Source organism: Myotis lucifugus, unplaced genomic scaffold (assembly GCF_000147115.1).
Source record: "Myotis lucifugus unplaced genomic scaffold, Myoluc2.0 scaffold_580, whole genome shotgun sequence".
Classification (NCBI taxonomy): domain Eukaryota; kingdom Metazoa; phylum Chordata; class Mammalia; order Chiroptera; family Vespertilionidae; genus Myotis; species Myotis lucifugus.
This window is the reverse complement of record NW_005871628.1, coordinates 310074-335713: the sequence shown is the minus strand read 5'-3', so window position 1 is coordinate 335713 and position 25640 is coordinate 310074. Positions and strand designations below refer to the sequence as shown.

Genomic DNA, 25640 nt, shown 5'->3' with positions numbered 1-25640 from the left:
CAGAAATGCTCGTTTACTTGTGCATTGTAGAGGAATGAACGATTTAAGAAGCTTCATGTCTTTCCTTTGAGGTCTACAATTCAGTGGAATACTTTGCTTTTCTGAGCCATAGTTTCCTCATCTACAAAATGAGGAGAATTAAAAGGACGTTTGAATCTTTTGAATGGAGATTCAAATAAGGTTCACATGTTACAGTTGCTGTCATGTCTCTGAAATCTGTTAATTAAGCCAGTTTTCCTTCTCCTTTATTCCCCCCATGCAGTTGACTTGTAGACACTGGGTTAGTGTGCTGTAGGGTGTCCCACATCTCGGATTTGCCATTTGATTCTTTTATCTTCTAATTTTAGAAATGGAAGTTAGTTCTAGAGACTTGATCAGATTCAGGTTTGAGTTTTTGGTAAAAACATTTTTTAGGTGGTGCTGAGTGCATCCTATTACTTTACGCCAGGAGGCATAAGACATCTGGTTGTCCCACCTTTAGTGATGCTCCAATTCATGCTAAGATAGAGGGTTCAGGTGGTGACAGCATAGACAAGCAGCCATAGAGAAGACACTGCAGAGCCTGGGTTGTAGATTGCCCCTTTGAGTTCCTATCTTATCAGCTCTCTCCTTAGTCCTTAGATCAGGGGTCCTCAAACTTTTTAAACAGGGGGCCAGTTCACTGTCCCTCAGACCATTGGAGGGCCTGACTATAGTTTAAAAAAAAACTATGAACGAATTCCTATGCACACTGCACATACCTTATTTTGAAGTAAAAAAACAAAATGGGAACAAATACAATATTTGTATTTGCATGTGGCCCGCGGGCCGTAGTTTGAGGACCCCTGCCTTAGATTATGGTTTGACTGGCTGAAGAAAGCTGAAATGAAATTGCCATCAATTTGAAGTTTTACCTTTCTGCTTCTTCCTTGACTTTGTTCTGTTGTTCTGTTAAAGGACACCCTTCCCCGCCCTCCCCCCTCCTAGTAACATTTGTCTAACTTTGTCTTCTGTGTGCTTAGGTTCATTCACTCTCTCTCGTGCTGAATAAGACCACCAGTGAGCTTGCTAAAGCAAATGTGTCCAAATTAGTGGCACACCTGGAAATGATTGGTAAGTGGGGAAAAATCAAACTTGCAAAATCTGGTAAGAATTTGAACATCTTGCTCACAAATCTAATTGTCCTCACATGCTGAGTAAGGTGTGGAATCAATGGCTTGATTGCGCTTATAGGCCTGGCCATGGTTTATGACATTGATTCTCAGATGCTTCCTTATGGATGAGAATCATCTGCTCATCTTGTTAAAAATGCAGGTGTCTGGCACAGTTACCCCCTTCCCGCCCCCATCTCAAGAATCTGATTCAGTAGGTTGGGATAGGGCCCTGGTGTCTGTGGTTTTAACAAACTCTATCTTGTGATTATATAATTTTTTTTTCTAAACTGGGACATTTTTGAGAGTGAAAGGAGGCATTATTAATGATTACATCTGGGGAATGATTATTCGCTAATTACACCTGGTGTGTAACAGGCTGTTTCTGGGAAACTAGGGCATATGTTCATTCGATCTATTGCAGTAAAGAGGGGGAGTTACCAATAGGGGGTATGATTTTAGGCAGGAGGATATTGTAGCAAACCTGGCATTCTTTTTTTTTTTTTAAACCCTCACCTGAGGATATGTTTTTACTGATATTAGAGAGAGAGAGAGAAAAAAAACATTGATGTGAGAGAGAAACATCTATCGGTTGCCCCCGTATGATCAGGGATTAAATCTGAAACCTTTTGGTGTACGGGATGACACTCCAACCAACTGAACCACCCGGCCAGGGCCCTGGCATTCTTTCCAGTGGGACTCTGTAAGTTGCAATTCTTATAGAAAAACTGTGATCAGCTACATCAAATTTTAAATAGTAGGGATCTCTAAAGTGAATAAAAACTATTCCTTCCTTAAGGACTAGGTAATGAAATATGGACGACTACAAGGCTCAAATGTTGACCCTGTAGTTAAAAACAAGAATGTCTTTTGGGGGAGGAATGAACTGAAATGGAGGTGTTTTTGCCTGGTATAAATCAGTGTCTAAAAGATGCCTAGCAGAGATAGTTCTTTAAAATTGGAGAAGCTTGGGTATTTCTTTGAGGAAATTAAGAATAAAAAATTAGTATGTGCTTTTGACTCATTGGGAGCTGAACTGGTCATCTATATATATAAAAAGCCAGTATCCATGATGACCAGGCTGATCACACGACCAGTCACCATGAGGTGCATTGAGCACCTCTTGGTCCCTCCCCCACGGCCCACAGGCTCCGATCACAGCAAGGCGGCGGGCGGGCGGGCGGGCGGGCGGGGGGGGGGGGGGGGCAGTGAACATGGCAAGCAGCGGCAGGTGGGTGGGCAGGGCTGCGAGCAGCGGTGGGCTACCACGCTCGATTTCACACGCTGGGCCTCTAGTTGTTTTATATTGCTAATTATGATGATAAAATTTTACAGAAGCAACAGTTCAACATATTTCTTTTTACTCTTCACCCCCTGTTGAGAATGACTCAGTAGAGGTTCACTGCTCAGATGCCCGAGTTTCGGCAACCTTCTTTCTGCCCACCTTCCAGGGGCCCCGCTGCTGCAGTGTCAGTCTTTAGTGTCTATCTCATTAATGCTGTTTTTATTTATTTTTTTATTAAATCATGCCAAAATCCACTTAAGGTTGCTTGAATACCTGACACATGTCTAATACTTCCTTTTTCATTTTTTTATCCATAGTACAATGAATAGAACTGAGGATATTTCACTAATTCTAATTAGGAGTCTACTCTCAGAATGGATCATGCTCCTATCTGTAGTTGCAAATGCTTTTCTCTTTAAATTGTGTACACATTTAGTTTTATTTCTTTCCTGTTGCAAATGTTCAAGTGTGATGTTGCTGTGTCATTTCAGTCCCCTGCGGACTTTTGCACTGAGACTACTTGAAACGTTGCATAAAACATTTTTTCTGGGTGTGTTGGGATGCAAACATTTGTTTTTGCCATGTAGTTTGATTAAACGGTGGGAAGTCTGAGGCATGTGTGTGTCAGTTTTTGTTTCAGACACATTGAAGGTGTGTGACAAAACAGGGTACGTAACGTGTTCTAATCTCACATCCCTAGAAGGAGACCTGGCCTTGCAGGGCAGCATCGGGAGCCTGTCTCTGAGTGACCTCACAGCCCACGGGGAGTTCTACAGGGAGCGGTTCACCACCAGTGGGGAAGAAGCGCTCATCTTCCAGACTTTTAAGTAAAAACCTCCATCTTTCTCACTTGATATTTTGTCATTATTGCTGGCTGTTTCAAATTCGTGTTGACTAATCAATGAAGAAAAGACTTAAAAAATTTACCTTCTTACATAAAACTGGTATGATCTAGTGATGAGGAATCCTGATTCCTATTGAAATGGATCTGTGCTGACGTGGGCTCCTCAGGTTTCATAAACAGATGGGCATGATTGAAATACTTCTGATTACTAAAATCCCTGGGCTCATGCCGCTCTCCCACTAACTGGTTATGTGATCTTAGGCAACTCATTTCATCTCTGTGCATCTGTTTTCCTCTCTAAATGTTGAGGGACTAAGATCAGTTTCCATCAAGCTGTAAACATTCTAGAATGATTGCAGCCTGAGAAAGTTGTTGAAGATATAGGTGTTAAATTACATCGTGCATTTTTTTTCTGTAATCTATATTGAATCTTTTCAGTTTTAGAATTTAGAAGGCATCTTTAGGCCTACATAGTTATTAAAAGGCAGAAAGTTTAAAATGGTGGTTTTTCAGCCTTTTGGGAAGCTGTTAGAAAATAGAAATATCCAGCTATACCCCCTGATATTTTGGTGTAGGGTATGCTCAGTCCTCCCCGCCCCCCAACTTGCCATAGTGATTCTGATGTTCAACCAGAACTGAGAAAACCTGTTTCTAAAGATATCTGGGAACTTTTTCTTTCATTTTCAAGGGGAGTATGTCATACTGTACTGAGCATTTAGATGGATTAGTTTCTATTGTTACCTGCCACAGTGGTGTGGTTCTGTAATAAATGAGATAATTAATATAAAACTCTTAATTCTCTGTCTGTCACAGAATAGGTGCTTAGCTAATGTGAGATCCTTTCCCCAGTGACTGTATCCTGTATATTAATTTATTATTATGACACCATGTTCCATACTCCAGTAAATTCAAAATCATTAGTAAGGTTTTCTAATTTGTCTTGGAATGTAGATGCTAAGCCTCTTTGGCCTACATTTCACTGGAGTTAAAATAAGACTTCTTTCTGCCTCCAGAAGAGTTTTCCCCAGGAACATTGGTTTGGTTGCCCAGTTTTCTTACACATTGTTTCATGTCTTATTTTTATTATCTTTTAAACCCATATTGTCACAGTCGTTGCTAGAACAGAGTGAGCAGGAATAATTGCTTTTCCTTAAAGGCCCAGGTGAAAGGTCTGAACCACAGGTGGCTTGTGAGTGAGTTCTGGAATCCAGAGTGAGTGAGTGCCTGGAGCTGCCCACCTGTGTATAGCCCTGGCTGTCTCACACCAGCCTTTTATTGCACATTCTCAACACTTGCCGAACGCAGCTCAGAAAGGGAGTGATTATTGGAGTTCACTTTGTAAAACTTGATGTGGATTTCCATTTTAATCACCAAGTGTGTTCTCTAGGGAAACCCCTAGCTCAATCCAAGTTGCCTTCAAATACTAACTTGTATCTTGCTGCTGTTTGAGTCACGTTTTTGCCGTTTCTAGGTATGGACGGCCCGACCCTCTGCTGCGGAGGGAGCACGACATTCGCGTGAGCCTCCAGATGGCCTCGGTGCAGTACGTGCACACCCAGCGCTTCCAGGCGGAGGTGGTGGCCTTCATCCAGCACTTCACTCAGCTGCAGGACGTCCTAGGGCGCCAGCGGGCCGCGATTGAGGGGCAGACGGTAGGTCGTCTCATTTCTCCAAGTTGCCTTTTCAGTTGGACTGATCAGTGGAACTTTTAAGCCTCTAAAGCTAAACCTGGAAAATTTCACTAAAGGTAATTAGATAACTTAATGCTTACTGATGTCCTCCATGTAGCTGGTTATCTATAGAAATCTTACTGTAATCTGAGACTTATATTTCTTATTCATTGTATTGTGTTCTAGTTACCTTTAAAGTTTCGCTTTAACTTTCTCTAAAAACGATTCATGAAATTTATGGATAACACTTAAGACTTAGGCCCTTCTAGGGCTTTAGTGAGGATTCTTCTACTGGAAAGTGGTCCTGAAGAACATATATAAAGAGGGTTTTTTTTCCAAATAGAATTAGAAATTCCCAAACTGCTTCTTGCACCAATGTCTTGGGAGTCTTTCCCGGGCACATCCTGGGCCAAAAGACACACCTAATGGCTTCCCATTTACGAAGTAATTAAGATTAAACAATTAAATAAGTACATATGTCCTAACACTTAGTAGCTGTGTGAAAAATAATGACACATAAGTGAAAGAATAATATTTTTATTTCATTCTCAAATAACCACAACTTCTCGAACTTGGAATTGGATTGGACATGGCAGCCCTTATTTCCTGTTCCGCATTTACTTTCTCATGGTTCTTGCTTTTTGTCACAGCAGCTGCTTAAGACCTAGCTTCACAAAGATGAGACATCATTGATAGGATGTCACATGATTTAGTATTGAATATGAACTAGCTCAAGCGAGTGGTTTGCATTTTGCGGTGTCTGACAGACAACATGTTTACCTAAAACTTTAACATGGCCTGGCAGCCCACTTGTGAGTGGACAGCAGCATCCTGCAGTGTCTTGGTGCAGTTTGGGAACCACAGAAAAACAATTATAATGTAGTTCTATTTTTTAAAATATATTTTTATTGATTTCAGAGAGGAAGGGAGAGGGAGAGAGAGCTAGAAACATCAATGGTGACAGAGAATCATTGATTGGTTGCCTCCTGCGCCTTCCCCCCCCTTCCCCACTGGATTGAGCCTGAAACTGGGCATGTGCCCTGACGGAATTGAACCATGTGCCCTGGTTCGTAAGTCAATACTCAATCACTGAGCCACACCGGCTGAGCTATGACTTGCTTTCTTTGGTCACTGTGTTAAGATTCATTCAGATTTATTACATGTGATTGCATTTAATTTATTTTCACTGTTATATTTCATTGTGTATAATAACACACATGGTTTATTCACTTTCCTGTTGAACACTTGGATTGTTTACAGTGTCTTCCAATGTACACGTATGTGTTAGAGTTTTTCTGAGATACTTAGGAGTGGAATTTTTGGGCCAGAGAGATGCACATATTTCTCTGTAAGATAATGCGAGGTTGTTTTCAGAAATGGCACCTCCATTACATACTCCCATGGACAATGTGTAAGAATTCCTTGTCATTCATATCTTTGCCAACACTTGTCAACCTTTTTGTTTTCGGCCAGTTACGGAGTGTAAAACGGTATTGTGGTCTACATATGCTTTTAAAAAAACCTTTTAAATTGAGGGAAAGCATATAGTTCATATAGGAAGTACAGAAAGTGTGTTACCTTCATGCATACACTTTGGGAATAACCCTTTTCATAATCTTTTTCCATCTTGCTTTGCATTTTTCATAGCAATTCTGTTTAATAATAACTATGTAATCCAGCAAGTTAGTTTACTTAACCATTTTCTTATAATGCTTCCATGAATATCTTTGTGCCCATAGTTTATTTTTGAATGCTTCTGAATTACAGGTTTGAATCCTGTAAATGGTATTGAATACTTAAGTGGTATTATTTTATAGGATTGAATCCTATAAAGTCAGGAACATTTTTTGTGACTCTCAGTTCAACTTTGCTAAACTTTGTCTGTTAGAATTATGTACATTTAAAACAATTACTTTTACATGTGTTTAAACTGTAATAAGTAATTGTGAAGAACCAGTTGGGTTAGGAAAGTACACACTGTGCATTACAGAGTAATTGGGTTTAACTTCCTGGGGAGGAAGAAATTAAATATGTAAGTTTTAAATGATTCAAGACAAGCGGAAGGTAAAGGCATATTTTTCTGTTTTGAATCGTGCTAAATGTGCGGCCTTTGAAGAAAAGCCAATCTTCTCAAGGATTTGTAACCTAGCTGTTTGAATTATTTAGATTTACAGAGAGAGCTAAAGACCTACTTTGTTGCAGATAAGATTAAGAGGTTATTTTGTTTGAAATTTAAATTCCTTTCTCCTAATATTGTACTGATGACAGGTGGTATTATCTACCTTTGACTTGTACCTGGATTTCTAGTCATACATTTTCTAATGTCTACAAATACTGATCCAGTGGGACTTTAAATTTCTTTTTAATCTTTTTTTACATTTTTTTTATTGACTTGAGAAAGAGAAAAGGCAGGGGAGGGAGGGAGAGAGGGAGGGAAGGAGGAAGGGATTAATCTTGATGTTTGAAATTAGAAGAACATCATTTACCTAAATCTTTTACCTAATTTGGGCCAAAGAGAAATGTTTTCTTTCTTTCTTTATTTTTTAAAATACATTTTTTTATTGATTTCAGAGAGAAAGGGAGAAGAAGAGAGAGAGAGCAGCATCAGTGATGAGAGAGAATCATTGATTGGCTGCCACCTGCACGCCTCACACTAGGGATCGAGTCCACAAACCAGGCATGTGTCCTCATTGGGAATCTAACCGTGACTTTCTGATTCATAGGTCGATGCTCAGTCTTTGTGCCACACCAGCCGGGCTCTTTATTTTAATTTAAATTTTTGTTTATCCTCACCTGAGGATATTTTTGCCATGATTTTTAGAGAGAGGGGAAGAGAAGGAGGAAGAGGAAGAAAGAGGAAGAGAGATGGTGGGGAGGGAATGAGGCAAATATATCCATGTGAGAGAGACACATGCCTTCCGCACATGCCCCACCTGTGGCTGGGGACTGAGCCTGCAAGCCAGGTATGTGCCCTTGACTGGGAATCCAACCTGCGACCCTTTGGTCCAAGGGCCAATGCTCTAACCACTGAGCAAAATCAGCCAAAAATATAGCTGTTTCCTTTATTTTTTACCCCAGAAGTATGATATAGATATCCTGTGTCTTCTACTTTACATAGTGTCTCTCATATTAACTTGTTTATTCACTGAGGAACTGGAGTACAGAATTTTGGTGGAGTTAAGACATTCACTTTAGAAATCTTGGGACAGGAATCTGGAGTCTGGGTGTTGCCACTATAAGCTGTGTGACCAGCAAGTTATTTTTCTTGCTGTTCTCCTGTTGACTCATTTGTAGAAGGAAAATGGAGATAACAAAAATAAGTGTGCTTTACATTCAATTAATAATTATTTATATTAACAATGCTTTGGAGTTTTCAAAGTACTTTCATATATATTATCTCATTGGATCCTTATGACAACCTTATTTGTTCGTTTCTTCAATTATTTAGTGAATGTTTATTGTGGAGTAATGTGTTGTACATTGTGCCGGCTGCTGGGAATATAATGGACAACAAGAAAGACATGATCATTGACCGCATGGAGCTTATCTGTTAGTGGGAAGATAGAAACATGAAAAAAAGATAATTAGTTATGATGATAACTGATGAGGCCCTATTGGGTTAGGCAGTGGCTCATCTAATATATAAAAATATTTTCTTAACACTGTTTTTTGAAAAGCAGTTTTTCCTTTTGATGAAGTCCAATTTCTTTACTTTATGGTTAGTGCTATTTGTGTTTTATTAAAGAAATCGTTGCCTACCACAAGGTGGCGGAAATTTTCTCCTTTATCCTCTTTTAGAAGTTTGATAATTTTAGACCTCTTCCATTTTTAGTTGACTTTTGTGTGTTTTTTTGTGAAGTAAGGACTGAGATTCTCCCCCCTCCCCGCCCCCATATACATCCCCAGACTATTCTTTTCCCATTGAAATATCTTGGCACTTTTGTTGAGATTCAATTAACCATATATGTCTGTGTGTATTTCTTCATTCTCTATTCTGTTGTATTGATTTTTATTTAATCGTATGCCAGTACTACCTAGTCTTGATTACTGTTGCTTTGTGGTATGTCTTGAAATCCAGTAGTGTAAGTTCTCCAACTTTGTTCTTTTTTTTTGCAAAGTTGCTTTGGCTATTCTAGGTTCTTTGTTTTTCCCTATACATTTTAGAATCAGCTTGTCTATTTCTACAGTAAAGTCACTGAGGATTTTGGCTGAGATTGCATTGAATCTGTGTATAAGGAAAATCGACACCTTAGCAATCTTGAGTCTTTGGATCGTTGAGTATGGTACATCTCTCCATTTAATTAGGTCTTCAATTTCAGCAATATTTTATAGTTTTGGGTATACTGGTCTTACAATTATTTTGTTATATTTGTCTCTAAGTATTTCCAATTTTGGATGCTATTGTAAATGATATGAATTTTAAAAATCATATTGATATGTTGACCTCATATCCTGTCATCTTAATGAAGTTCCTTATTCTAGTTCAGGGGTGGGCAACCTTTTTGTGAGTTCGTGCCAAAACCAGCAAAATCTCTGACTCAAAATTCTTCTGTGTGCCAACCCTAATTTTTTGAGAACATATTACGCCTACTTGATATCTCTTAAGGTGTACGTATGTGAAGAACCTTGGAGAAATAAAATTCATTTGAGCGACAAAAACACAGTATATGATGATGAAAAATACATTTATTTTTTAATGTATACATGCTATGTAAAATTATTTAGTTATCTAAGATGCACCTACACTGAATTTATCTGAAAAATAAAAAAGTCGATATTAAGAAAAAAATTGTAAATGGAAGATTATAAGAGAGGGTTTCGCATGCCAGCAAAAGTTACTGGTGTGCCATGTTTGGCACGCATGCCAGTTTCTTTAAATTCTTTAACTTGAGTTTGACATGCTTGCTGTAGATGATTGTTGTCTGAGAATAAGAGAATTTTATTTTTCCCTTTCCAACCTAATTGCCTTTTTGTCCAGACTAGGACTTCCACTACAATATTGAATAAATGTGGTCAGAGTGGCTATACTTGTCTTGTTCCTTATTTTAGGGCAGTGATTTTCAACCTTTTTCATTCCACTGCACACATAAACTAATTACTAAAATTCTGTGGCACACCCAAAAATATGTATTTTGTGGATCTGGCCAAAAAATAGATATAATTTTGATTCATTCACACCAGACAAATATTGTTGTATTGGCTGTTGTCATTTTTTTTTATTTGACAATCTAAGGGAAAAGAAGTCAGGTATACCTGTTGAAAATTGCTATCTTAGTGGGAAAACATTGTTTTTCACCATTAAATATGATGTTAACTGTAGATAGTTTTTTTTAAAGGAGTCTACTTCATCTAAATTGTCAGTTTGTTGGCATGAAATTTTTCATAGGTTCCCTTATCTTTTTAATATTTGTAAGTTCTGTAGCAATGTCCCCCACTCCTTCCTTTTAGTGGTGATTTTTGTTTCATTTCTTTCTTTTTATTATTATAAGTAGAGGTTTATCATTTTTCATCAGTCTTTTTAAAGAACCAATTTATTGAAGCCTGGTATAAAGATTAGAACTTAAAAAGAATGTATATTCTGTGGTTGTTGGTGTAGTGTTCCATGAACGTTTTGTTTTTTTTCTATTGTTTGTTTTCTAATTAAGTAATTTCTGTTCTTTATTATGTTCTTTCCTCTACTTAGTTTTATCTTGCTTTTCTTTTTTTTTTTTTTTTTAGCTTCTTAAGATAGAAGCCTTGATCATTGGTCTTAAATCTTTATTTTTTAATATAAAATAAACATTTACTGAACATTTTCTCTACTGTTTTAAGCACATCCCTTGAATTTTAGCATGCAATGATTTAGTTATCAGTAAGGTCAAAATATGTTTCCATTTCCCGTGTGATTTCTTCTTTGACCCATGGGTTATTTAGAAGTGTGTAGTCTGATTTTCAAATATTTGGGGTTTTTCATTATCTCCTTGTTACTGATTTCTAATTTAACTCCATAGTGGTTATAGGATATACTAGTACTCTGTATGATTTTAGGTGTTTTGGTTCTATAAATTTATGGAACTTTTTGGAGACCTGTAAAATTAGGGAATTAATTGATCCTCTGAGTCCATTTTCTTTTCTCTTACAGGTGAGAGATCAAGCCCAGCGCTGCTCACGGGTTCTCCTGGATATCGAGGCTGGTGCTCCTGTTCTCCTTATCCCAGAAAGTTCCAGATCAAATAATCTGATTGTAGCAAATTTGGGGAAGTTGAAAGTCAAGAACAGGTTTCTCTTTGCTGGTTTTCCTGGGACCTTTTCCTTACAAGATAAGGTGAGCAGTTAGTACCCATTCCCTTGTCACTGAACTGGCATTTGAACACTAATTGAAAAATTCGCGTGTTGCTGTGAGGTGGTCCTCACTGCTGTTAGTGTATGTGACTTTGAAGAATTATTATTATTATTATTATTATTATTATTTAATCCTCACCCAAGGATATTTTCTCCATTGATTTTTAGAGAGTGTGAAAGGGAGGGTGGAGGAGGGGAGAGAGAAAGAAACATCGACTGGCTGCCTCCCACATGCGCCCCGAGCCTGGACAGGGAGCAAACCTGCAACTGAAGTATGTGCCCTTGACTGGGAATTGAACCTGCGACCCATCAGGCCTCGGGCTGATGCTCTAACCATTGAGCAACTGACTAGGGCTTGAAGATTTATTTTTGACATTTTAATTTACCTTTTAATAGAGATAGTAGAAATTGTAACCTTTACTAACTGTATGTAGTAATTTTATCAAACAAACCAACAGAACCAATCTTCCATCTTTATAATGCTTTCCTCACTGTTTGACCCCAGAATAATCTTTTTACACTGTTTGGCTTTTTCAGGGGACCTGATTTGGCCCAAGGTTTATCTGAAGCCATTAAAAAATATCCTTATAATAAAGTCTTATACAGATATTGCTCTACAGTTTAAAATTATATTAGAACTTATTTATTTCTTACAATAATGTTTGGAGGTAATTGGCATGAGGATTGCTGTTTTTTCATTTTACATTTGGAAAAAGGGGGACTCGTTGAGAATAAATGATAAAAATGGGAGCACCACCCTAGCCAGTTTGGCTCAGTGGACTGAAGGGTCCCGGGTTCGATTCCGGTCAAGGGCACATACCTTGGTTGCAGGCTTGATCCCCAGCCCTAGTCTGGGCTGGTCCAGGTGCGGGCGGGAGGCAACCAATTGATGTGTCTCTCTCACATTGATGTTTCTCTCTCTGTCTCTCCCACTCCCTTCCACTCTTCTAAAAATCAATGGAAAAATATCCTTGGGTGAGGATTAACGAAACAAAAAGGAAAAAAAAAAAGAGAGAGAGCACCTAGTAATCACAGACTTAGTGCCAAGAGGACATGGAGGTGGTCTGATTAGCCCCTCCCACTCACATTCGCACTGAGGAGACTTGTAACGTAGAGGTGTCTTGTTCTTTTCCCTGTGTGTTTTGATGGCACCTTGCTAGTTTCCACAGTGGCTTTTCACTCTCTCTGCTTATTCAGTACAAACTCGTTTTAGCTTGTGAGAATAGCACTTACTGAAAACCCCAGCTAGTTATGCTTATTTTGGTCTTAACAGCTAATAACATTGGGAGAGAGATGGCCTTTGAAGGGGGGTGTACATAAAATTGGATTTAATTGTAAGATCTTATGACTGACAATAATAGCACTATTACTGAATGCTTATTGAAGGCTTATTGAATGTTTATTATAAATCAGCCTATGCTTTTTACATATTTGTTCACTTTGTTCTCATTAGTAACCTAAGAGGTATCTAGTATTATTAACACCATTTTTCCAGATAAAGAAATTGAGACTTAAAAAGATTAAGCCATTTCTTTTGGATTATACAGGTAGTAAGGAGGACTTGTGGACCTCAGACTTAGATGTGTCTGGCTCCCATACTCCACTCTCTTAGCTGTGATTTGATTTTACCTCCCGGGATTAGGATTAGGTTAGCGTGGGGAAAATAAGCTGACAAACGCTGTTCCTGTTATGTGTCTTGAGTGGCCCTTCCTGAGTAGCTATAGCTCTTTGAATTTTCTGAAGGGTGGGGCAGTGAATTCATTAAAATAACTTAGATGGAAGAACTCGAAAGATTATGACAGAAAAGATATGAACGAGCAGTTACTGTTTGCCTCTCTAGGTATAGAAAGAAAAGATGAAAGAGCATGATGGGGGCAGGATGTTGCCAAGGACAGCAACTCAGTTCAGAAAGCAATAGGAAGATAATATTTGTTGGCAATGCTTAAAATGCTTAATGTTATGATTTTCAAATTACTGTCTCTGTATTTTTTATTTCTTTTACTTTTCACTCATTCATTTACTCACTGTTATTCACGTAAACATCTTGAACCGAAGATACGTGATTCAGTGAGTGGGAATGGGTGGAGGAAGGAGAAGAGTGAAGATGGGACAGTGACAATCATAGGAACCACGTCCATGTGTTGTAACCTTGGGCTCTGGACCCAGAGTTGGGGGTGTTTGGACAAAGGGCTGGAGGTCATGTTGTCCATGTATCATCTTAGTTCTAGCCACTCACTCAGATAAACCAGATTTAGTGATCAGAGCGGAGGCCGCAGTGTTTAGCGAGATTTAGTGATCAGAGCGGAGGCCGCAGTGTTTAGCGATGCACAGGGAGGGCAGCACCAGGTTCACCCAGGGTAACAGGCCTCACTGCCTGAGGCTGCTTTGACTGGGAGAAACAGGCTCCCACTCAAGTGTATTTTTGTTAGTTTGACTGGGAGAAACAGGCTCCTACTCAAGTGAATTTTTTGTTAGTTTGTTAATCCTCACCTGAGGATATTTTTCCCATTGATTTTTAGAGAGAGTAGAAGGAAGGGAGGGGAAGGGGAGAGAGAGAGAAAAAAAAAATCTATTGGTTGCCTCTTGCACATGCCCCAACTGGGGCCAGGTATTGAACCTGCAACCCAGGTACTTGCCGTTGACCAGGAATTGAACCCATGACCCTCCAGTGAGTCGGCCGACACTCTAACTGCCAAGCCACTACTTATGTGTATTTTTTGTAACAGTAAAAGTGAGATCCACCACCATTGGTCTTTTCACAGTAAGCCCACTAGGGAACTAGTAACCTTGGCCTTAATGAAGTAAATCGGTTTTCATAGTTGAGATATAAGCATTTTGCTGTTTGCTGATTTAAAGAACATAAAAGAAAGGTTCATTCATAAAAAGAAAGATTGGTAACTGCTTCTAAACTTTCTTATTCACTTCTCCTTAGTATGAAGTGTTTATAATTAACATGAGTAGATTTTAAACAAAAGTATCAGCACCGGTGTTTGCACATGAACATTATCCCCATCATCATCTCTGAATATTGCATCTTTGTTCCAACTCCACTGCCATTACTGCCCAGGGAGTCCTCCTTGGGAACTGTCTTTTGAGTTTTTGGGAACATATTTGTTTTGTGGTAAATCTTTGTTTTGAGACCTACATATTTTTAGGAAAAGGTCAGTTAGAGCCAGAATGGGTAATTAAGTTCAATAAGTACCATTTCTGTTTCTCTACCCTTCAGTAAAGGACTGATGTTCTCAGATATCCTGTATAATCCTATATAATAAAAGGCTAATATGCAAATTATCCTCTCTGGAGTTGGACTGACTGGGAGTTTGACTGCTCGCTATGGTGTGGCTGGCCACCAGGGGGGCAGCACAGAATGAAGGAAGGCCCTGGCTAGCAGCCAGCATCCGGGGAAGGAAGGCCTCGGCCGGCAGCAGGAAGGCCCCCGCCGGCAGCTGGCAGCCGGAGGAAGGAAGGTCCTGGCTGGCAGCCGGCAGCTGGGAAGGAAGGCCCCAATTGGTCCTGATCGCTGGCCAGGCCTAGGGGCCCTACCCATGCATGAATTTTGTGCACTGGGCCTCTAGTATCTATATATGGGTTCACAAGCTGACAGTGAAGTTAGCATAACAAAGAATTGCCAACTATCTCAAGAAAGTTTTGTTAAGTAAGCCAGATAACTGTATATAGTTTGCAGCATTTTAATGAAAAAATTTCCCTGTATTTGTTTTTGAGGATTTGATTTTAAGTGGCAGTGCATACAAGGATCGCTGTTTCTTCAAGGTATAATATGCTTTTTTGCCTCCTGGTTATTCTGAAAGACCTTATGGGATTCAGCAGTCAATTCACACTCTTATGCTTAAAAAAAGAAAATTTTAAAAATTAACCCTTTAAAGTATCTCATTGGGAAAGTCTGCTTATCGTGTGTGTGTGTGTGTGTGTGTGTGTGTGTGTGTGTGTGTGTGTGTCTCACTTTCCTCCTGTGTAGAGAAGTTCTTAAGGACCATGAAAAGCAATTGCTTTTCTTCTCTTTGTCTCTCTTTCCTTTCCTTTCCTTTTCTTCTCTTTCTTTCTTGCTCTTGCTCTCGCTCTTGCTCTAGGTAGTATGTAAGTTCTTGGTGGTGTATTTTTATTTCCTTAAGCCCTAGAAAAGCCTTATCTTGTTGCATACTAGTGGTTGTTCTGTAGAATTCCATAAGGGCCGCTTGGAGTGTGCTGCCTGTGAAAGTATCTGTAATCAGATAAACATATCTGTGAAGCTTGCCTCCGACGTGTACAGCCAAGCTCAGTTGACCCAGGCCTATATAAAGTGGATAGTTACTTTCCTCACCAGAAATCAGTTTGCATTTCCATTTGCCCTTGGATACATTTGCACGTGTGAGGTTTGTCTAGCATGCATCCCAGTGGTTGAGGAACAGGAAGTAATCCTGAAACCAAAGCTTGTGGAGAGGTTATTTGCCTTTGAGCTTTATGACTCCTGTGTGTTTAGAATTGTTTTACATAAATCCATGTCCTAATGAGTGCAGGTTTGAATTTTTTACATATGCTCTTCCTTTCATTTTTCTCAATCATAGCTTTTGCTTAAACCATAATTTCTAAGTCAGCCTTTCAAAAGCTTTGAGTTAATCTCCTCAAGCCATTGATTTACTTAGACCAACTACAGTGAGGATGTAGAGATGAGTCAAATGAAAGAGCAACAAATACTCCCTAGAGTTTAAATAAACTAAGCAAGAGGGAAGGTTTTTAATGTTGAAATACTTAAGTAATAGCATTTACCTAGTAATTTGACTTGCAAAACACATTTTGGAAAGTAAGAACTGGTTTGGTTCACTGTTACGTGTAATTGCTACCCAAGAGAACCGTGAAGGAGAGCACTGTTACCTCCTCGAAGGCTGAGAGGAATGACATGCAAGGCCGCGCTAGCGGAAAACCGTTCTCCCCTCTTCCAATCCACTCTTGAGGATGGATAGATGAGAACACCGGGGAGGCACAAGTCGTAGGGATGCAGGGCTCTGAGGTTGGGCAAAGCAGTCACGGGAGGTTTTCAAGTCAGTTATTGAATCATTTTGGTGAAAAGATTTATCCCTGTTGGCAGTTAACTGAAGGTACTAAGCATGTAAGAGCAGGGTGTAGTATTTTATATAATTTATTTTACTCGGGATTAGCCCTTAATCTTTATGTCCTTGAACAGAAACATAATAGGAATGGCCAACCGTCTGTGTTTTCCTTTTTTTTCTTTCTCCATTGACATACAGTTACTGAGAGAGAGAAGAAATGTGAACCCCCGAGGAGAGACTTCCAGAAAATGCAAACACGTTATGTAATTAATTAATTCCATTGGAACCATACTTGCTGTTAGATACATTTCTTAGAACAATAAGCCCCTCCCCTCCAGTACAGTGACAATATATCATATGGCTGAGAGATTAGCTTTTGCTTCATTTTACGTTGATTAAACAAACCACTGGCCTTTAGCATCTTAACATTTGCTCTTAAGACAGAAGATAATATCGTCCTGCAAAATTGCCACAGTTTTCAACAGGTATTGAATTATATGTACCATCTCTGTAGATAATTACGTGTGATGTAAATGTCATGATCCTGTCACTACCCTTTGCTCATGGGATCAGGTTGTCTTGGGAAGCGCCAAGTGATAGAGTCTTTGAAGAGCCCAGGGACTGGATGGGATTTCCAGGACAGTAAAGAGACCACCCCCATTCTTGCCTTTTAGCTTTATTCTGTTTCTTCCAGGAATCAGTGCCTTCAGCTTCCCCGGTGAGCTTTCCCAAACACAGCATGAGGAAGACGACGAGCACGGAGGACCCGAAGGACAGCCACACGGAGGGGCTGTTCATGGCGCCGCCTGCTGGAGTGGGTGTAGGCGGCCTGAAGAGTGAGCTCATGCCCAGTGCCTCGACCAAGCAGCAAGGGCAGCAAGCCACACCCTCTGTCGGCCAGGTTTCCAGTAGTCCAGGTAAGAGAAGAGAAAGGAACTGTGTGATGAAGGTGAGAAATTCGTGAGGTGGCTGTAGGTGGGGGTGTTGTGGGGGGGTGGGGTGGGAGTGAAAGAGGAGGCTGCACCCTGGCAAAGGGCAGATGCTGGCAAAGCAGTAGCATGTCTTCTGTGCTAATGGAATTTTGACATTGCTTTAGTAGGCTTAAGAAGTTTAGGTTGTAGACTTAGCATTGGGTGACTTCTAAAGTGGGTTAAATTAGCAAGACACAGTGTAAATAAAGATATTTAGATCATTTATTGGGATTTTTTTCTTATAGGTCAAGAGAGTTGCCACCAGATGGTATATTTATAACTAGAATGATTCCTGCATCCTTAGACACACCTACTATTCAGACACCATCCTTGCCGGTCACTATTTAATTCTAAAAAATGAAACATAACTCTTTCATAAAATGTCAGTGTGAATTAGGTAACAACAGAAATACTTTAAATAACAATTTTTAAAAGACACGGACCATCTAGTCATTGGTTTCCTGCTCTGGAATTTAAGAATGGGTCATCCAGATGAGAGCCTGATTTTGGCCTTTTAGTTTTCAGATGGGTTCTGGTTGGGTGATGGATTGTATGAGTGAGATGCTGCTCCAAGGAGCTCGAGAGGGAAGCAGGGTATGATTAACCACAAAAATCAGTTGATCGTGGTTGGTCTTCAGGAGCTATGGGACTCAAGCTGGGGGAGACTGCTGAGCATCTTCTGTTAGATGTGAGGAAGAGCTAACGCCCTGCAGTGCCTTACAGCCCTCGAGGTGACAGGAGGGTGGTTACTCAGGTGATTAATGGCATTATATGATCATAATAGTAGTTGTTGAACACTTACTATGTGCCAGACATTGTGGCACATTCTTTATGTAAATTATCACACACATTTCATCCTCATAACACCCCTATAGAGTTTTATTTTTCAATCTGCAGGACGATGCTCTATCCACTGAGCCAAACCGGTTAGGCCTGAGTTTTATTTTTATCCCTATTTTACAGATGAAGAGATAAAGGCTAAGAGAGATTAAGTAATTTAACCTGCCCAGTTACATAGATAGTAAATGGTAGCACTGGACTATGAGCTTAGGCAGTCTGACTCCAGAACCTGAATTCTTAACCCACGTGGTGTTGCCTGTCGATCTCTGTATGTCGCCATGTGGAACACAGGAGTGGGTGCACTCACAGCACCCACAGCGAATGTTGTCTTCTGTCGCTATGATGACAGTGCTGGTGAGGAATGAGGGCAGCCTTACATATAGGAGGGATTTGGGATATAGAAAGATCTCTCCCAAGAATATTTCTCCTGACTTACTTTTTATTTCTGGGATTCCTCTATTTGTGTATAAGATTGGATTAAGGCAGTGGTTTTCATACTTCTTCTATTTACCCTAGGATTCCATGATGACCCCAAGGACTCTCTGAAGCCCTTCCTTCCTATCCCATCCCTCCTTCTTCCAAACCAGCTGTACTTTTATCTGTTTCACCAAGTTATCAGTATAGTCAAGAAATCAAGAACTAATTTATTTAGTGCCTGCTTAATGCCAGGTGTATGCTGTTAGACATGGTTCCTGCCACCATGTGAATAATGTGGGAATGACATTAAATAAGCATCTAAATATTGGAAGATTAAGATAAATGTTATAGGAAAGACTGAAGAACAGAGAGGACCCAGGTGAGATGGAGAAGAGAGGGCGGCATCATAGGTAAGGCTGTTCAGACAGCAAAGAGCTTGGCCTTTGGGGAAATAAAGGCCAGTGAACCTGAGTCTTCATGAGCAAAGTGGAGAATGGCTTCAGGCAGTGATGGCGAACCTTTTGGGCTCGGCGTGTCAGCATTTTGAAAGACCCTAACTTAACTCTGGTGCCGTGTCACATATAGAAATTTTTTGATATTTGCAACCATAGTAAAACAAAGACAAATCTTTGATATTTATTTTATATATTTAAATGCCATTTAACAAAGAAAAATCAACCAAAAAAATGAGTTCGCGTGTCACCTCTGACATGTGTGTCATAGGTTCACCATCACTGGCTTAAGGTGAGGCTGGAAAAGTAGGCAGTGGGCTTAAGCAGAGTCTTACAGGGCTTAGGGGAGATTTACAGAAAAAAATTTGGAATAAACATAGCCATTAAAGTGTGCGAAGGAAGAGAATGTATGTTATGTCTCATTTTTTTTTATTTTTTAAAGGGATTACACTGGTATTTTGTGGGCAGAATGGTTTTGTGAGGGCCAGGAGGGAATTTGTTGGTATATGGGAGGGGGGTTTATGGTGATCTAAGCAAGAATGAAGGTGGTTTGGATTAGATCAGTGGTGGTGGAAATGGCACATGTGGTATATGTTAGAAAAAGAGTTTTGTTGCTGGGAGATTTTGTAACCTTTGGATCATGTTATCTCTACAGGAGATGCCTATTGGATGTTCTGGGAGGGATGCATGTTAAGAGTTTCATCAAAACCTTTTAGTCTCAGCCAGTGTCTCTGGACAGTAGTGAGGCGCTGAGGGAATGTGGCACAGTATACACCTGAAGTGGAGGTGAGCAGGCAGGAAGTGTCAGCACGTAGAGCGTTGCGCAGGGAGGTCCAGGTGCCCGTGTGGAGACTTCTGGGCACCCAGTTTCCTGAAGCAGGCAGTTCTCAACGTTTTCCCAAAGACAGAATGAACTTTCTTTGGCTTTTTCGTTTTGCTCAGGACCAGCCTTTTTTGGGTCTCATTTTCTTCATTCTCTCTCTTTTCCTGGGTCCACATAGAAGACCATGTCTGCCTGCTGGATTGCATTGTCGTGGATCTGCAAGACATGGACCTCTTTGCTGCCGAGAGACGTCCCCGGGAGTATTCGAAGGCCTCAGACGACAGCAGTGGCGATCTGGTCTTTCCCTCCTATTTTGTGCGACAGACGGGAGGCAGCCTCTTAACTGAGCCTTGCCGGCTGAAATTGCAGGTGGAAAGGAATTTGGACAGGTGAGTGTTTTATATCTGAATAACTATCACAAGTAGAATGTTAATAAGGCGGAAATCAGTGCTGTTAGATAAGTGAAAGATAATCGGTGTTCGCTTATTTCTTCATGTAATAAATGTTCTAGACATGAGGGCTGCTGTGATGAAAGAAAAAACGTCTGCCTTCACAGAGCTTTGCTGAGGGATATAGGAAGGCAAGTCGATGGTTCTAATTTAGTGTTTGAGTCAGTGTTATAAACTGTGCTAGGATTGCAGCAGGTGCCGTGGAAACAGGAAGGGACATATGTTTAGCATGGATTTTGGTGTGGGTAGGGAAGTGGTGATGGCAGGGAAAATATTTTGGAAGAGGTGACATTAGGATTATATGTTCCAAATACAGTAGGCTCTGGGCCTGGTATTGCTATTTTCCCTGGAGCTCCATTTAATCAGAACAACTGTTTAGATGCAGTTTTGCCCATTTCACTCTATTGAGCAATCTGAAAGTACTCCATAAACACTAATGAACTGACTACCTTTTCATTGGTCTCTCAAAACACAGGATGCTTCTTTCTGTAGTTTAGAACGTTGTTTTAATTGTCATTAGTGCCATGCCTGGCTGGGAAAGGTCTTGAAAATAGGCATTCCCAGAGCCTACCCGAGTCCACCAGTCTCAGGGCAGAGCCTCCGGTGTATATTAACAAGGTCGTCTGGGGGTGTTGGAGCCCACCTGGGCCTGTGCACGACTGGAGGCTGCTGGCCTCAGTGCGTGAGGCCTTCAGTTTGAGGCACTAGTTTTGGAGAAGCAGCAACATTTGCATCTCAACTCCAGGGAGAGATGAGCGGTGGTTGTAAAGTAATGCTTTGAAAAGCAGTCTCCTCGCTGGTGTAGAGTGTGATTTGAGTCCCTCGTTGGCCACACCCTTTGCAGTCCTTGGGTTTGGGCAAGTCCTTTTATGTCACTTTTTCGTTTCTGTCTGGATTAATGAAAGAGTTTAGCTGCTCTCCCTGGGATTTTTGCATTTCATTCTTACTTGTTATTCAAGTGCTCCTTGGCTGGTGTTCAGTTATGGTTGGCATGGGCTATATTTGGTTTTACTGGCTTAGCAGACTTAAGAGGAGCTTCATTATTTAGAAATCGAACACTTTGTTTTCTTTTCAAGTAATGCTTCCAAAAAAAAAAGTGCTTTGCTACTCTCCTTATCTAAACGTTACCCACTTTCATCAGTGTTTATGTGCAAATGGTTATACTCTGTTAGCCCAGATAAAAGGTGATAACTGAACATAGGCATCCGATCCGCTTCTCACTCCACCCAAACAGGAACCCAGGAGGGCACTCGGTAATCCCTTCCAGCTTCTCTTGGTTGGTTGGTCCTTTTCACTTTATTGCATGTAGGTTTTTCTCTGTAGACAACGTAACTTTTTATATTCCCCTTCCACGTGAAATCTGACCCTCTATTTTATGTACTCGGAGTGTGGCATCTGCAGGACCTAGCAGGCTCACTTTGCCCTGGGGAGGGTAGAGAAAAAGGTCTTCAGTGTGGGGATGAGATGTATTCCTCCTCAACCTGGCTTCTTCCACTTCACTCCTGCCCGTCTCCACTGAGACATGTCACTGACAGATTTTATCCTAATTGTCCCGCTGGGCTTGGGATAAAACACTGATTTCGTCCTTCAGTTATCACTAAATCTGAAGAGTTAAATAAAGAGCTTGTCATTATGTCTTTATTGTTTTTCCATCTATAATGTTTAAACTATTTCTGAGTCTCATGAGATTTTTTCCTTATTAATATATTCCTTAGTCAACTCATTAAATTTGGGGCTTTGTAAATATATATTTTGGAAGAAAGGGGCTTTTTGTAGTTGAAGCATGACATTCAGTCATACTAACTTGCTTCGTTTGAAGCCACATGACATTTTTGTCATTGGATGTTATAAATTAATTGTTTGATAATGTAGGTGGGTACTTTTTAGCTCTTATAGTTGGGTGTGAACTATGTCAATGTCAGGTTAGTTTGGTTTGTAAAATTTTCCCCTTTTCTTTTTTCACAGAGAGATAAGTCATACTGTGCCAGACATATCCATCCATGGCAACCTCTCCTCAGTCCACTGCTCCTTGGATTTGTACAAATACAAGCTGATCCGTGGTTTACTAGAGAACAACCTGGGAGAGCCCATAGAGGAATTTATGCGGCCTTATGATTTACAAGACCCAAGAATTCACGTGAGTGAGGCCTCATGTTCTTCTGTAACTCCCATTGCCTCAGCGGATGGTCACCCTGTGCATACATGCCTCAGATCACCCCAGGAAAGAAGATGGAACAATAAGCAAATTAGATTTCTCGCCATCCTAATCCCAATCCTCATTGGCACCATCAAGTGTGGACTGACCAGCGTTTTCTTTTCCAGACGGTCCTGAGTGGAGAGGTGTACACATGCATGTGCTTCCTCATGGACATGGTAAACGTGAGTCTGGAGCTGAAGGATCCAAAAGGAAGAGAAGGTGCCGGGTCCCTGGCGAGGTGTGGCTCTCATTACATTGCATTGTTTTATAACAACAGTAATACAGTAACATTGATACAAGTAACCCACAGGTTTTGCTTTAGCAGAGAGCAGAGGTTCCCGAGTGCTGGTTGACAACGGAATATGGTCTGCAGAGTGCTTTTCAAAAGTTCAAGTTCACCGCTGTCTACGTCCAGATAGCATAGGCTGCGCTCTTGTAGCAGGCACTCGAAAATACCAGTGATTTAGAACAGGGAAGAGTTTCTCCTCCTGCTACAGGGGTCTCGGGCGTCTCTGCTCACAGCAGTCACCGCGGCTGACAGAGCAGACAGAGTCTTTACATGCCAGCGAGAAAAATAAGAGCCCTGGAGGGTCTTCCCAGGCAGTTAATGCCCTGGCAGACCTCATGGGGTAGAACATGGGCCCACAGGTGCACGGCCGAGTCAGCATGCCGTCGTCCTGTGTCTGCACAGGGGAGACCCAGACTGTTTGGTGAGCAGCACTGACGTTTCCCTCCCTGGTCAACATTTACAATTTGGGGGTTTTCACACAAAAAGTTGGGATTTCAGTTTCTTTTGAAAAATTGGAAGCTTTGGCAGTGCTGGCCCATGTTTTCATTTGGGAGCCCTAGAAGCTAGTGGCAACTTGGGAAACCTTTCGAAAGGGCATGTGTTTACGCAGCCGTTCACTTATTTATATCGTCTGCTTGGTCAGTGTAGACCAGGAATTTGTTCTTAGCAGTGGGGACCTTTAAGAATGCATTGTGTTTTCACACTCGATCACCTGTCATGTAGATATCTTGACAGCCATGTAAGGTTGTGCAGACAGTACTTTTCTCTGGTTTCCAGATAGAGTTTTTGACTAATGTAAGGTTATATGGCTGGAAAAGCGTTTCGATGTTTGAAAACAGGACTTCAGCCTAGTGACTTCCTCACGGAAGCACTCTATATTCTACTTTGTTTTTCCCTTGAAAATCCATCCTGGTCTGTATCTAACTCAGCTGGGGTTCTAAGCTCATTGTTTTGAGGCAAATTTTTTTGATGACTGGCTATGCCCTTAGTTTTCTCCAACATCTGAACAGATTGTGGTGATGGTACTGAGTGACTGTGAGTTGTCCATTGCAGCTTTCTCTGTTATTAAAAAAAGTCAGTCCCAAATGCATTTCCTGTTGGTGGGCGAGTTGCGTTATTTTTTTGTAATGAAAGGTATTGTTTGTTCTGGTAGTTTCCGTTAAGCTGTAGTGGTCTGAGGTAAAAATTAAGCAAACTCTAGAGAGAGACTCCTCTAGGCAGGCTAGAAGTTGACAAATGAAGGACTAAAGGGATCCTCGACATCCCTTGGGGATTATCGCATATACAGCGTGGGGCAAAACAGGTTTACAGTTGTGAGTACTGGAAACAGAGTTTATTCTTGTGTTATTATTTATTAATTATTATATTATTTTCCATCCGTAAACATGTAAGCCTATTTTTGCCCCACCCTGTATTCAGTCTTCTTAGGCTTGAGATGAGAAATGAGATGAAAAATGAACCAAGAATATAATACATGTGTGGTATTGCTGTTCCTCATGAGATTCCTATGGACAAGATCATCTCTTTGGAAATAGAAAGTAAGATGCAGAGCCTAGTGATACTAAGTCCATTTTGAGGAATCTGTTAAAATCAATGAAAGATCTCAGAATAAATGATATCCTCCTTCATAGAACTTAAGCATACTTATTATTTTGTGTGTTTTTTTTTATCTTGAACTTAAATAATTTTGTAAAAGGGAAGAGTTTAACATCTTGTCTGATTTCTTCCTTTTAGATTTGACTTTAAGAAATGTAAACTGCTCTTTGAGAGCTTTTCCAACCAAACCAAATCCGTTAACTTGGTTTCCCATTCCATGATGGCTTTTGACACCCGCTATGCTGGGCAGAAGGCCAGTCCTGGCACGACCAACGTCTTCAGCTGTATCTTTCAGCCCTCCAAGAACAGCAGCACAGCCCAAGGATCCATTCAGATCGAGTTGCATTTCAGGTAGTACATCCAGCCCCTGGTCTGCCTTTCTTCATTGAAGTATTTCCTTTTGTGGCCATGGCCATGTTGGCTGTAGAGCAGCAAAGGACCAAGGAATCACTGAAAAGATAAATACATAATGGCCTCTCAGTGTGCAATGTAATGTGTATTGACTCAGTATTCCTGTAACCTTGCAGCTTCACTTATTGGCCAAAAGGTGTCTCTGTTGTTTAAAAAAAGTAGTTTAGAGTTACGCCAGATTCTTGAAATCAATCTGCTATAGACCAAGGATGTCAAACTCGTGGCTGTGAGTTTGACATGCTTGCTGTAGGCTGTTTTAATATGCAAAGCAACTTGGGGGGGTGGGGGTGGGTGGGTACTATGTTTGTTTAAGGAAAAAGAAAGACTTTTGTCTATAGAGATAACAGAAGGGAAGGTGTTTCTTTTTGTGTGTGCGTGTGTGTATTTTTTTTTTAAATTCTTTATTGTTTAAAGTATTACATATGTCTCCTTTTCCCCCCATTGACCTCTCCCCGGCCACTCCTACCCCCCAGCATATGTCCCTCCCCCCCCCCCCCCCAGGGGCTGGGTCCATCGGTTATGCTTATTTGTATGCATTCAAAAACTTTGGGTTTTTTTTTTCAACCCCCTTTCTCCCTAAACCCCCCCCCCCCAAAAAAAAAAAACCAAGAAAAAAAATTATTTAGAGGGGGGGGGGGTCTTCGGTCCTCGGGCTATTTTTTGGTCACGGTTTAGATGTGCCGTTTAATTCCAAAAATGGGGGGGGGGCGGGGAGAGTAACCTGTTCTGGGGGCGGAATTTACTTAAAAAAAAGGCCGCTTTGGGGCCCCCTGGGGGGGGGGAAAGAGGGGGTTATTCTTTTTTAGAGGAGTGTATGGAGTTTGGGGAGGGGGGAAAGGGTTTTTTAAACCACTTCCGGTGGGTGGGGCGTAAGAGGGTTTCCAAACTACAACAAGTTGG

The 25640-nt window shown here is 40.7% G+C and overlaps 1 protein-coding gene across 11 annotated transcripts in view; it reads left to right on the top strand.

Moving 5' to 3' along the window:
• VPS13D (vacuolar protein sorting 13 homolog D) overlaps positions 1 to 25640 on the top strand; it is a 210316-nt gene that overhangs the window by 42068 nt on the left and 142608 nt on the right. For all 11 annotated transcript variants that reach the window (XM_023745772.1, XM_014446840.2, XM_023745776.1 and 8 more), the window contains 9 exons: positions 1002 to 1092; positions 3116 to 3242; positions 4731 to 4911; positions 11051 to 11233; positions 16990 to 17212; positions 19977 to 20187; positions 22213 to 22384; positions 22570 to 22682; positions 24468 to 24680. In XM_023745772.1, the coding sequence (XP_023601540.1) occupies positions 1002 to 1092; positions 3116 to 3242; positions 4731 to 4911; positions 11051 to 11233; positions 16990 to 17212; positions 19977 to 20187; positions 22213 to 22384; positions 22570 to 22682; positions 24468 to 24680 (1514 nt within the window). The remainder of the gene's footprint in view (positions 1 to 1001; positions 1093 to 3115; positions 3243 to 4730; positions 4912 to 11050; positions 11234 to 16989; positions 17213 to 19976; positions 20188 to 22212; positions 22385 to 22569; positions 22683 to 24467; positions 24681 to 25640) is intronic.